At 36.8% G+C, this 14,490-nt stretch overlaps 1 protein-coding gene across 4 annotated transcripts in view; it reads right to left on the minus strand.

Moving 5' to 3' along the window:
- HBS1L (HBS1 like translational GTPase) overlaps positions 1-13,084 on the minus strand; it is an 81,469-nt gene extending 68,385 nt beyond the window's left edge. For 2 of the 4 annotated variants that reach the window (XR_002642532.2, XM_089922017.1), the window contains exons 1-3: positions 12,890-13,073; positions 9,399-9,464; positions 1,059-1,187 (exon numbers count right to left, since the gene is read on the minus strand). Coding sequence is in view for 3 of the 4 variants with exons in the window: in XM_089922017.1 (XP_089778143.1) it covers positions 1,059-1,187; positions 9,399-9,464; positions 12,890-12,932 (238 nt within the window). In the remaining variant the exon portion in view is untranslated. Of the gene's footprint in view, positions 1-1,058; positions 1,188-9,398; positions 9,465-12,889 lie in introns of all 4 variants that reach the window. The other 2 variants (XM_022557220.2, XM_022557236.3) reach the window with 2 other exon arrangements.
- Between the last annotated feature and the right edge of the window lie 1,406 nt (positions 13,085-14,490).

Genomic DNA, 14,490 nt, shown 5'->3' on the forward strand with positions numbered 1-14,490 from the left:
TTTATTCCTACCCTCTCCCCTGACAATGACAACTATAACACATTCTTTAAAAATATAATTGAAACTATCAAGGAATTTATACAGCAGCTCCTCTACAAACTTTTATCCAGATTGACAAATGTATTTGCCGAGTTGATGAATTTTTTTATTCTCTGTTGTTTCCCTTTCCACTTTCTAATTTTGTATATTTGTGCTTTCTCCATTTTTCTTGATTTGGCTAGCAGCTGACATATATTTTACCAAATTATTCAAAGATCAGCTCTCAGATTCATATACTCCCCCCTTCCTGTTTTTAAATTGTTATAAATTTTCAATTTAAAAACATTTCTAGAACAAAGCCACACTCCACAGAAAGAGCAAATCAGCTCAGCCCTGCTCATTACCAACAGATGGCATTACTGTTATACTTGGTGATTTTAGGTCTACTACATTGTTCATCAATCTATAGCTTGAGTAGTATGTTTGAAACAATGTCATATTTGAAATTTATTTATAAAAGGCAAAAACCAAAATATAATATATCTTTGTTAAAATGTTTAAGAGAACTAAAAAGAAGCAAACTCAGAACCAATGCCATTACCATTTACGAGTTCTACCTTGAAACTTAATTTACATGACTGTGACCAATCAGGACACTGTATAGTATTACTTCAGACTTAATTTTTTTTTTTTTTAATAAAAACCAGACTTTTGGAGCCTAGCATTTTGCAAGGAAATGAGCTTCTGTAATCTAACCATAAGCTCTACATAGAGCTTATGAAACAATAAATATTGCTAAAAGAAAACAAATCATTGAAGTTCCTCTCCTAAGGAGATTTCAATAAAAAATTCCAGTTATTAAATAACAGCCACACAATTTTTCAACCATACAGTTAACCATCTAGTCCTCACAAAATATAATAAAATATAAATTTTCCTTGAAGATATAAGATATAATGGTAGTTCATACCATTACTACCCACGATCATTATTATGAAAAATAAAATTGATAATTTCCGGTAAACTGATTATTAATCATTTTCAGATAAGAAACATAGATAGACTACTTTTTACTATACCTTGATCAATTCCGCTTAGCTGATGGTTCAAAAGAGAATTGGAGGATTCTTTCAAATCTTCATAATCATATTCTTCTACAGGTTCAACAACTGAAGGTTTGTCACGTCGTGAATAAATAAACTGAGCAGCTAGAATATACAATGATTAAAGAATGTTGTACTATAGCCATTTCCCATTAACTTTTTCCTTTAACAACAGTTAAAATAAAAATCAAAGATTCTGACCTACCACCTACAGCCATTTGCCCACATTTATAATAATGGATGAAAACAAAGACAAAACATATCACACCCAAATTCTGCTCAAATGTCCTTACTAACCATTCACTAGCCTCTTATAATTGTCTCCCTTCTTTCCTTCTATCTCATGAACACTGAGCTTACTTTCTCCACAGTTTTCAAAAATTATCTTTCCTAATCCTTGCCTGCTATTCCATCTTCTCTGAAATTGTTTCTTTGATACAAATACTTTAAACCTCATATCAAATTTGTTCATTTGCATAATTAAAAAATACCAAAAACAGACTAGATTTTCACCTTCCAAGAACTACTAATTTTGCCTGAACCCAAGAGTTGACCAAAATCATAGGCCTTAACTTTTTTTTTTTTTAAGATTTTTTTTTGATGTGGACCATTTTTAAAGCCTTTGGTTAATCTGTTACAACATTGCTTCTGTTTTATGTTTTGGTTTTTTGGCCACAGGGCATGTGGGATCTTAGCTCCCCAACCAGGAATCGAACCCACTGCATTGGAAGGTGAAGTCTTAACCACTGGACCGCCCAGGAAGTCCCCATAGGCCTTAACTTTTAAACAGTTTATACTTCAATCATACACTGAGACTGTATATTAGTGTCATATACCTAACTTTGACTTTCAGACAGAAGTCTGTGCTACTCTGCAGTACTGGCAGTGTCATTACTCAATATATAACTGGGCATTATATTTTTCATTAATAGGTAGAAAGACAAAATATCAAAGTGCCAACATATGCTTGAGTATCATACACGAAATACGTGTGAGCAAAGGAGAGAATCATCATGAATGCCCCAAGTGTTCACTCTTCCACGTCAACTGGATGCCCACTGAACTCAAGTCCTGGAGAATGTGTTCAATTGCCAAGGAATGAAATTAAAGAATAAGTTTAAGAAGGATAAAAACATCAATACAGTATTCTAAAGGCAAGGTGTTATCAAGGATTTTATATTATTTAGCTTTCTGGAAGAGCACATAATATGTATGCCTGTTGCTCAGAGTTCCCACATTTGACTTTTGTGCATGTTTTCAGGAAGGCACTATTCATGAAAGGGAATCTCTAACTGCATTCAAAATGTAAAGATAACACATATATAGACAATAGAAAATACTATGACTTAAGGGTAACACCTATACTCAGAAGGTCATGGCATAAGTGCTATTTATTTATAGTATAAATCAATGATGGCCTTACAGATTAGCAGGAAAGACAAAAAAAGAAAAGGTAATGACATATTTTATAAAGCCAAATGAGTAGTACAGATGACAAGTGCTACAGAAGCACAGAAGATTAAGTAATCACTGAAGACCAGAGCAGTTATAATAAAGAAGGCAAGAACATCAGAAAAACTGAAGAAGAGGTGGAAGACATCCTGAAAGAGGAGAACAGAATAAGAGAAATAAAGAGCAGTTGAGAGAATTCAATCTATTCTGCTATAATGCATGTTTCCTTAACACAAACTAGTTTATACCAAATGGTCAACAGGGGAATGATGACAGTAACATTCAAGTTGCTTTGGTTTATGAGATTTTCCCCCCAACACTTTGTAATGCAAATACAAAGTTCAGTAACACCAACCATAGAACATTATACTGTAATTGGAATCGTACTTTAATGCCAGATAGCCCCACATTCTTCCTCTTGGCTCCATTTGGCCATGTGTCCTGTTTTGTGCATGCTTACCGCTTGGCTCTCTAAGACCTGTGAGTATTTTGCCTTTGCAACATTACTCATTAGTTTCACCTCTTCCTTACACCTCTATCAAGCTTTCACCTTTTTGTTAAATGTAAAGTCCCATATATATTGGAATATATCTTTATTAGGAAGTTAATGTAACTTTCCAAATGTGCAAGCATTTTTATTAGATGATTATTGGTTTATTAGTATTGATACTTTACGGGCTGAGTGGTCTGTTATGATCCTATTTTTTCCCAGAGGTTTTGCTATTTTTTAGTATACAATTTTGAAGACCACAAGGTTTTTCAAAAATGTACATATTATGCTATATACATATCACTATTTTCCCTCCCTCTTGTGCAAGTAAAATACAATACTGCCATTATAAAGTCAACATAGTTAAACAGCAGGAAAAATATCCTGTTTCACAGATTTTCTAAGATGACCACTTTTTTCATACGTTAAAAATCTCAGAATGAGGGATGTCTTACAATCAAATGGCATCTTAGTATTATATAATACTTAGACTGACAGCTGATTATTTTTAAGTGGTACATAAAATAACAATATGTCTTACAATCCATGGCATTTTAGATACAATAAAATGTGGTAGCATTAAAAAATGTAAACCAGGCCATTTTGTGCCTGATGATTTTCAAACTACTTTCCTGGCTGTAATTAACTATTCAGTTTAGCCTAAAAGTAACAAATATACTTTCCCCAACTTTCTCTCATAGCTCTGAACTGTGAGGAAAAACCTAAGACAAATCAAAAATTAAGTGAGTGGGCTTCCCTGGTGGCGCAGTGGTTGAGAGTCCACCTGCCGATGCAGGGGACACGGGTTCGTGCCCCGGTCTGGGAAGATCCCACATGCCGCAGAGCGGCTGGGCTCGTGAGCCATGGCCACTGAGCCTACGCGTGCTCTGCAACGGGAGAGGCCACAACAGTGAGAGGCCGCGTACCGCAAAAAAATAAAATAAAAATAAAGTGAGAGAAGAAATCAGATACGTCTGTGAACAATTTTCACTTAGGAAATATTGACAGGGAAAAAGGAAGTTGTCAAAATCCAGGATTCTACTCTACCCCCAAGGAGCTATTCTTCCTGGGGGCTTCCTACCCCCTCCCACATACAAATCCAACTCAGAAACTGTGGCCACTGTTTTAGAAGTAAATGATGGTTGGATTTGCCCAGGAGTGCAGAGGGATGGTGGGTAGGAAAATTCCCCAGGGAAAATAGCTGCTGGGGAAAAAAGAAGTATCCAGATCTCTGAAGTTGAAATGAGAGCCAAAAGGCAACAAATATGATAAAAAAGAGTGAGAGAAAAGCAATGGAGAGAAAAGGATAAATATAAAGTGCTCTTCTTTTCTAAAAATTTAATCACAAACTTTGCCAGAAATGCTTTCTGAAAAATTGGACACCCATAGTGACTTTTACAATTTAAAGCATTTTGATAAACATAAAAATTCAGAGAATTCAAAACCTGACTCTGCAATTGCCTAATATTGCTTCCTAAACATCTTAAAATAAAAATCATGTGAGGCACTCATTAAAGATACAGCTTTCTAGGCTTCTTCCCCTGGAGGTTCTGGTTAAGTGGTGTTGGAATGGGGCAGGGAATCTCTATTTTTACAATTACTCCCAGCTGACTGGTATCATCAGGGAAGGTAGGAAAGAGCTTACAAGTCTCCCCTTTCATCTGTCCCGGATGTAGTCCACTTTGTATACTGTCATCAGTTACTTTCCTAAAACATGACCCCCTTAACTAAAAAACCTTCAATAAGCTAAAACTACACGCCTAAAATTAAAAACCATCTTCCACAATTTGGCTATTTCCTTTCTGAGCCCTCTTTGTGCTGCAACTGCATTAATCATGTGAGTCTTCCCAAACATGCCTCACTTAGAGGCCACTGCTCAAGCACTGTTGTTTCCTCTCTAGGATGCCATTCTTACTCCCAAATTTACCAGTCCCAATCCCACCTCCTTCCAGAAGCCTTTCCAGACTCCTTCAGGCAGGACTACTTCTTTACCCACCATACTGTCACTTGAAGGGAACTTTTATGAAGCTTCCTTACATGTTAATCGATGCTCAATAAATTAACATGGAATGGACTGAATAAGATTAACTACTGTTAAATTAATCATACAAGGAGGCCATGAGACTGAAGTGGCTCTAACGCCTTGGTTGCAAAGGGAAGACCAATCCAGAGTCAATCCTGCAAAGGCCTCAGGATTAAGAACAACCAATCACAGAAAGCCACCTACTCTCCCCCAAATAATGTAATGGGTTAAGCTGTAGCCAACCAAATAATTTTCTTGCTTTGCTTCATGTCTTCTCTATAAAAACCTTGCCCCAGCTCCTGTTGGTGGAGTGCTCCTAACCACTTCCAGTTTGGAGCTACCTGATTCAAACTGATATCTGCTCAAATAAACTCTTAAAAATGTTAATATGCTTCAGTTTATCTTTTACCACTTCTAATTATATTAGTTGAAACAAGATTTATAACTGTTCAAAGTTTTATTTATAGGCTCTTTTTGCTATCACCAGCTCCCTAATGTATGTTCAATATTCAGCATCAAAGTCAATCTTTCTAAAGAAAAAAAAAAGCTACAACATTTAGAAATCACCTTTCCATCAAGAAAACTGTGCTTAGCAGAGTTAAAAAAAATACATAATAAAATTTAGAGAAACTCCTATTAATTGATAAAGTCATTCAATTACCAGAATTCATTAGACCATGAATTCAATCATCTCTTTGATGACATTAGCTGCTTCTTTAAGAACAGAAAGTATCCTTCTAAAACTATTCATTTTTAATTGAAAATTGCTTGGAAAAATATACCACTAAAGAGGAAAAGTGTCTGATCTGATATTACTACTACTTTATACATGTTCTGGAAAATTTAAAAATCCAAAACTACATGCTTTTGTTAAAAATACCAGTTTGTCACAGAAGAAAGTCAAAACCATTTAACTATCTCCTGCTTTGATAAAGTCGGTTGACTTCCTGGAGTATATACAAAAGTAACTCTCAAAGAGTCAGACTGTCCTGAATACGAACCACAGACAAGACACATATCAAGGGCTGTGAGAGACAAGGGATAAACTATGACCTCAAGAAAGGTAGGCCATAAAAGCAAATCTCAGAAAAACACCTTCAGAATGCCTGACCTTGTGTAGGGTTAGCTCATTACTCAAGGTTAAGCATGATTTATTTAGACAAGCCTAGATAAATGAATGCATTAATCTGCAATATTAAGATGTCTTTCAGTAGTCCCTCTCCCTATGAAGGTTTTCTTGTGCAAGCCATAGTCAACCAACTTCCAAGTAGACCTTAGCTCCTGCAATTATCTCTTGAATCTATCTGCAAATCCCCTGCTGTCACCCCTGTCCTAAACAAATGGTTCTCAAAGCAGTAGCTGTGTCCCACCCTCAAGAGTTTCTGACTACGGGGTGGGGCCCAGAATTACTTTTCGAACAAATCCTCAAGTAATGCAAATGATACATGGACCACATTTTGAGAACACAGTCCTGAAATATCCTCATCTCCTCTAGATTAGTATAATAGTCTCCTAACTACTCTATCTACAACCACTTATGTACCACCTTCAATCCAGTCTCTATTATATGAGATTTTAAAAAAAAAAACTCAAATCTAATTATCACACCCACATCACCTTCTCAGTTTCATGAACATGCCATGACTTTTACTTCACTTGTAATACTAGTTAGTGCTACCAGACATTACTTTGTCACCTTGTCAACTGATGATAATGAACTGTAGGCACCCCAAAAGGTTAACCCATAGAGTTTTTTTAACACACTGCAAATGACAAGTGCCTGGGAGGTTCCTTGGAAAAACTGAAATTTCTTTTATCCCTAATCCCTACAAAATATGGTCTTTTTGAATCACTGAATAAGAAGCTTTAAAGGAATGCTGATTAAGCCACCTCTCAGCTTCTAACCCAGTCTCTTTACTCTGCTCTGTGATGCTGGGGTTGAAGTCTGCAAAGCACATTTCTTCTATGACAGCTGGCTCCCTTTTAGGATGAGCCAACAGGCAGATGCTAAAGGGAGACTGGAAGGCTGGAAGAGGAACACACATGCTCCTTTCCTTTTTGTTTCTTATCTGGTCACCATCACCCCAGCAACACTTCATCTTGCAGAAATCATTTGTTCCAGTAACTGCAATTTATATCAGTTTGCAGTTTTTCCAAAACTCCCAGACCCAGCTTCAACCATGATCATACAGCCCGCTAGAATTCCCTCTTCAAAAGGCTGAAGCCCAGCTTCACAGTGTCCCTTCAGAGACACCAGCCACAGAGCATCCCCTCCTCAGGTCTCAGTCCCAGCTCTACAGTCCCTCCTCTGAACTTCAATGGCAAAGCAACAAAGCAGAACCCTCTTGTTACACATCTAGGTCCCAGCTCAAAGGAGCCCCCCACCAGATTCTAAAGGTTGGCTTCAACCTTGTCCATTGGTTCCCCTAGGAACTAGAGATGATAAATGCTTCCTAAAGTTACTACCTCCTTGATATTTTGGTTTGTATTTTTTGTCTCTAATACCTAGTTAACAACTTTTTACATTAGAATCTCTCTGGCAAAACAACTGGTGTAATTTCTATCTTCTAATAAAATCGTGACTGATAACAGTGTAACACTAAAGGAAGAGAAGAAAGGCTCTGATTAGTTAGGCTAAATGATTAAAGTACACATAAAGAGCTAGATGCATTACAGAGTAATAAGTTAACAGGAAAAAAGATGACAGGAAGAGTAGAGGTGCTATGACAACTTCTAGAGCACCTATGCCTTTATAAAGAAAAAGGAATTCTAAAAAGTCAGAAGGGACATAGTTGGTCTTCAGAGACTAAGAGGAGGCATAAAGCAGGTTCACAAAACAGCTCAGGAGACGATAAGTTATTAAAGACAAGGCACACTGATAGAAATTTTAATTACTATATTAAACCTTTCAACTTGTGGAAAATGAGTTTTATGAATTATATTTATGCTGTACATAACTATATGTAACTGTACCCGCTTTTATGGCATAGTAAAATTTATCAAGGCATTTTAACCAACTGTTTATAGAGTAGGCTAAAATTTGAAGACAAATGCATTTTTAGGGAAATTAGTGAGAAAAGGTCTGGATCAAAGACACTGTCTCTCATGTACCACAATGTTCATTGCAGCCCTATTTACAATCGCCAGGACATGAAAGCAACCTAACTGTCCATCAACAGATGAATGGATAAAGAAGATGTGGCACATATATACAATGGAATATTACTCAGCCGTAAAAAGAAATGAAATTGAGTTATTTGTGGTGAGGTGGATGGACCCAGAGTCTGTCATACAGAGTGAAGTAAGTCAGAAAGAGAAAAACAAATACTGTATGCTAACACATATATATGGCATCTAAAAAAAAAAGGTTCTGAAGAACCTAGGGGCAGGACAGGAATAAAGATGCAGACGTAGAGAATGGACTTGAGGACACGGTGAGGGAGAAGGGTAAGCTGGGACGAAGTCAGAGAGTGGTGTGGACATATATACACTACCAAACGTAAGATAGATAGCTAGTGGGAAGCAGCCACATAGCACAGGGAGATCAGCTGGGTGCTTTGTGACCACCTAGAGGGGTGGGACAGGGAGGGTGGGAGGGAGACACACAAGAGGGAGGAGATATGGGGATATATGCATATGTATAGCTGATTCACTATGTTGTAAAGCAGAAACTAACACACCACTGTAAAGCAATTATACTCCAATAAAGACATTAAAAATATATATATATATATATATATATAAAGACTGTCTCTGCTGTAAAGAACATAGGAAATGTTTTCGTTATATGGTCGCAAAGAAGAAATTTTTCAGCAAATGAGACAGAAGATGCAGCTCTTATGTGGAATCCTACAGGAATTTGAACTCTAAATCACTTTGCAGTTCCATCAGAAGTTTGAATTACAGGTATTTGGTTTATTTACAGTAGATAAAGTACTGTATGAAGGGAAGTCTATGCATAACACTTCAGTGTTTCTAATATTCAAGATTTTCCTAGGAATATAAAATTAACTGCTGTCTTCCTTCAGAAGTTTTAGATTTTCATTATTGACTAAATTACCATTTTAGTCAATTCAGATTAATTGCATGCTGCAAAGAATATTGGAAAACCATAGTTTTCAGAATTTTCTTCAAACTGTTTAAAGTCAAATGATGGAATCAAAATTTTAAATTCCATTCGTAAGTTAAGAAATTATTTTATATACCTTTAAAGTTCACATACAATTATCTTTCTAAAGGGTACATAATATAACAGTCTCCTGGAACATGCTTGTCCTAGAATGACAATAACATTTACTTAACATTTTTAAATACCCAAATAATGAAAATCAAATTATTTTTAAAAATTCACCTGTTGATGGTGAAATACAATAATCATCCTCTACAGACTGGCCATAGAGATCATCATCTTCAAAATCTAAAATAAAAATACAAGAGATAAATTCACTTACAAGTTCTTTTTATATTCTTAGTTATTAATGAGGAAACATCTGAATTCTCTCCAAAATAAATTAAATTAAATTAATTAAATTGTTCATCTAAATTAAAGGGACTTAGAATGTCCACTTTTCAAAAAAAAATTCTAAAAATTCTACCCAAAGTAGGTATTTACCGACTTTCTATATTTATAAAGACATACATGTTTTTAGATTTTTAAGCTAATTGAGTTTTAAGAAGTTTTTCCAAGTTTTCACTTCGTGTGATCAAAGAATAATCCCATACACCATGTACTTGAATTGTCCTTCCAGTATTGACAAAAATCTGAAATAAGCCTTCCATCCATTTTTTCACCAGATGCCTGCTCTAACCAAAACATTTATTTTCCATACAACTGACTAGCGCAGGGTATACAATCAGACCATGAAGGCAGTTTTTCTTCATGTAAAGCTAGGTAATGCACAAAACCCACCTTATCCTAAACTCCCCTCTGCTCTAGCTAATTGGCCTTTTTTCAAACTGACTACAATATGCTCTTTGCCCAGATTTTCCTACCGCTGTTTCCTTCTCCTAGTTAAGGTTCCAGCTCAAATGTCATCTATTTCAGAAGTCTTCCCTGACCACTCTGGGTAAAGCAGCAACCCCTGCCTGCCACTTTTATTCTCTAGCACACTCCTCTAACTGAATGTCTTCAAAGCACCGTACCTGGTTCACTCCATGGACTATAAGCTCCTTCAGGGCAAGACTGTCTAGACAACTACTGACACATGCTTGGCATAAATTAATACTTGTTTTATTATAAATTAATGAATCAATCTATAAAAACCCACAAAGAACATAAACATGTTTACATAAGTGTATTTATTCATTCAACAAATACTAACACTATGCCAGGGGCTATCAGAGACATTTGGGGTACAAGACTGAGTGGCAGGCACATTCCCAGATCTCTACAAACCTAAAATCTAACAAGGGAAGACAGATGAGAAAACGAGCAATTATAAAACAATATTACGAGTGTTTGAGACATAAGAATACAGAATGATCTGGGAACACACATAGGAACAACAAAAACAGAATTGGGAGTGGAGTGGCTAGGGAAAGATCCCCAGGAATATCATATTTTAAACCAATTCCAAAGGATAGTTAGCTAATTTCTGAGGGTATTCATGTAGCAGCAGCAGGAACAGCATGTTCAAAGGCTGAGACCAAATATTTATGGCAAAGAAAAATTACATAAATGCTACTATTGGATGAAAATGTGTAAATTTTTACACATTCAATAAATTATTAGATCACAATCCCGACTTAATAAAAAAATATTAGCAAATAAATGAGAAGCCATTCACAAAAAAATATATTTGGATATTAAAGACAAGAATCTTTTTATACTGGGTCAGTTTTTCAGTACTGAAATGAACCCTAAAAGTGTTAGAGTATCAGAAGATAAAAAGAATTCTTTCCTGGGATTTTTGTCAAGTAGTTCTTTTCCTCAACAATATTTTAGAGTATTTGCTGCACATAAAGCATTGTACTGGCTAATGGAGTAAATATAAAAATAAAGTATGGGCTTTGCCTTCCTGGGACTTTTATTAATTGGTAGGTGAGGCAGTCTTGTAAACTACTACCCATACTACAGAGAAGAACACAATGAAAGTTAAGGAGAGGAACCAATAGATTTTGGAGCATAAAAATCTCTGTAATGAAAAAAAAAATCTCTGTAGTGAAGTTATATTACTTTTGAGAATTTTTAAATTATTATATGAGAGAAGGGAAAGCTTAACTGAGAAGAGAAAAAAACTGGACACTTAAAATAAGTAGAACTTTCACAAGCAAGAAAATGGGATGGACCTCCAATGCTATAGGAACAGCTTGGTTATGATGTCATCAACTGTTCCAAAGAAATCTGAAAACCTGATGTGGGGTGGCTAAGGTGAGAAGATACTTAGCACTCACTCCCTCAAGCCAAGCACCTCTCCTTCAGGATGCCTTCCTTCACATACGAGTTCTGCTTAAAGTCCTCCGACTCATTCTGAACAGTTGTTCTCCCCTAAGTAGCTCCCATAGCACTTCATAATCATCCGTTATTTGTGTATCTCCCTCTTTAAACTCCCTCAAACATCTTTCTGTTGGTCCCCAAAGCTCAAACAGTACTCCAAGCACTCAATGTTGATTGAGGACATGATAAATATCTATTAAAGAAATGCGTAAGTAGTAATTAGACCTATTCGTGTCTTTTACAGCATATTTGCAAAAATATCTCCCAGGCTAAAGTCATTTCTCAGGTAACAGTGGTTCCACAGGCAATACTTAACATCCACTGCAATACTGAAAAAGAATTCCATTCTGAAGTGACCACCAGGAACCTAACACGTGCCAGGCTAACTGGATCACTGCCTTCAAATGCAGCAAAGGGTATTAGCTGCCCTCCGCTATGATTAGAGCATACTGATGTTCTAGAATAATCTGCTGGGAATGCTAATAACCACCACCAATATACTAAGCACACTGCATGCCCTGTACTCAACAAAGTGATAGATCTTTATTCATTTGCACTCCTTCATACTTGTTTACAGTTTTAGTTTGTGTGATGCTTGGTGATGCCTACAAGTATCCACTGTATAGAAATTAAACTTCTGGACAACATTCATATTTTTTTATTTCACTTTTAAAATCAGTAAGTCCTTTTAGAAGCACCCTTTCTTTTAACACTACTTTTTTTCCCAAAAAGTACATTTATATTCAGCATGACCAACCAAGAACTGAGTACACACCTCAAGATCATCTGATCAAGTTACCCTTTGGGTCATTTTAATATGTATTTTTTTCTACCATCTCCTAAGTTTCCAATTTAACTTGAAAAGCATAGAAAATAAGTTAGTCAGCTAATTCAAGCCAGGTTCTGCACTAAGTGTGTAGGAACAAACACACAAGATTTACCCTTTAAATCTAACAGTTACAGCAGAACAGCTGAATGTAAGCATTAGGTTAATCCTTGTTTTACAAATAAGAAAGTTTCATGGGCCTGTTTGAAAGGAGGGTCGGGGAGAGAAGCTCGAAGTAGGAAAGTGTGTAGCCGACCTGGGGGGAAACAATGGGAGAGGTAATAATGCTTACGTGGGTAACTATCACCGGATCCCAACCTTTTCAAAAGTCCTTCCCATATGAGGCCCTGCAACATCTCCCCTACCCTAAATAAAACCAATCCCAGAAAGGAAAAAACACGACTTAAAACAACGCCATTCGGTGGAGCTCAGGCGTCCTGTAATTTTCTCCAAATGAGCCTCCTCTGAGCGCCAGCCTGGCACCACTGACGAGAAACTAACATATGGAAGTGAGTGCCAACCGGCTGCTATCCCGGCTGGAACGATAAAAATGACGGCCCGGCATAACCCTGCCACCTACCTTCATCGTAGTTATAGCCTCGGACATTCCGATGCCTGGCCATGACGGCGGAGAGGGCGTTCGCCACAGCCGGTTACAAACTACCAGCTCAAATACTGACAAGGCGCCAACTGCGGCCTGCCGATTACCTATACGCCATCTTGGCTTCCGGCAGGCCTCAGCGCTGAGCGCCTGCGCACGCACGACGTCTTATCTGAGTACGGCAACCTCTCAGGGTCATTCGCCTCTCTGAGAACGCATGCGCACTCATGCTCACGGGAGGGGTGCGTTTCGGCGAGGCCGCGCCCACAGATTAAATTGACTGAAGGGGCTTTCGTCGGAGACGAATTACACCTTTTATAATTTGTTAGTTTGGACTTAATATTTCGAGTCGGGATCCTTGACCTACGCCGGCGTTCCAGATTATTTTCCAAATTTGGTTTCTGATAATCTAGTGAAAAAGCTGACTGTGTGCTCAGTAAGAGCACGAACCTTGTCTCATCCAGCTTTCATCTTTGTGGCCTATTTAGGCGCTAATGGGCATTAACAAACTTGTATACGTTTGGTATAAGAATTAGTCCAAGTTTTAAAGGCGAAAAAAAGACTCTTCATAAACGGGTATATTTTCATTGAGAACCTGGCTACAATAGGTCACCATGCATTTGTGTATGCAATTCGTGGTTTCATGTATGTGCTCCATCCCGCATTAATACCTCTAGTAAACACCTGTCTGCCCTTAGCCATGTAAATGATTATCATCAGATCATAGAGGATTCAGTGAACATTCATTCAACACAGTAACATGCTAAGATTACTAAATATAGCTTCTTAGATACTGGCCTTAAATGGTGATGAATGTTGTTAATGAATAAATCTATAACCTATTATTAAGTGTCACTTCTTAGGTCACAAAGTGAATGATGCTATGTAAAAAAATCAACCTCCTCATTTTACTGAAGAAACTACACTTTAGTTTTACTTTTATATTTTTGAAGTGGTGATATATCAAATTCTAGAAACAAAAGCTTACTTAGCTTTTTATTATCCATAATGGAAAAAAATAATGATACAAATTCAACTCATATTTGTAAGTGGCTTGAATGGTAACTTACACATGTGTTTGAATGTGTCTAACCACCAAATGTTTGATTTTAACTATCATTGCTGTTCAATGTAACTCGAAGACAAAATTTTACACAAAAATAGTTGCTAATTTCATATGGCTTAAGTGTTTACACTTTTAGGTAATGTTTATGTTGTAGCCTGTTTCTTCGTCTGTAAAATGGAGATAGTAACAGTATGTAACGTACAGAGTTGTGAATAATTATCCTTGTAGAAGGATTTCACACAGACAAGACAAAGGTTTGGGCTATGGGTTGTAAATTGTGACTAGGAAAAGTATTCTGGGGGCAAGGGAGGGGCAGCAAAACTAGTGGAAGATAAGGGATGTTTCAGTAAGTTTGTACAAACCCATTTCAGCATCAATTCCTAGTTTCTGTTGATAAGGATGGTATCTTATCTGTCTTCTGGTATAGGAAGGACAGTTTTCTCACAGGAAATTTTATGACCTGCTTTTAGGTGGAAAGGAAAAGGCCTGAGAGCCCTTCTTGATGTTTCTCAAG

Source organism: Delphinapterus leucas, chromosome 12, assembly GCF_059928025.1.
Source record: "Delphinapterus leucas isolate spDelLeu-1000000601 "Yukka" chromosome 12, BTC_Dleu_Yukka2, whole genome shotgun sequence".
In the NCBI taxonomy this organism is placed as follows: Eukaryota; Metazoa; Chordata; class Mammalia; order Artiodactyla; family Monodontidae; genus Delphinapterus; species Delphinapterus leucas.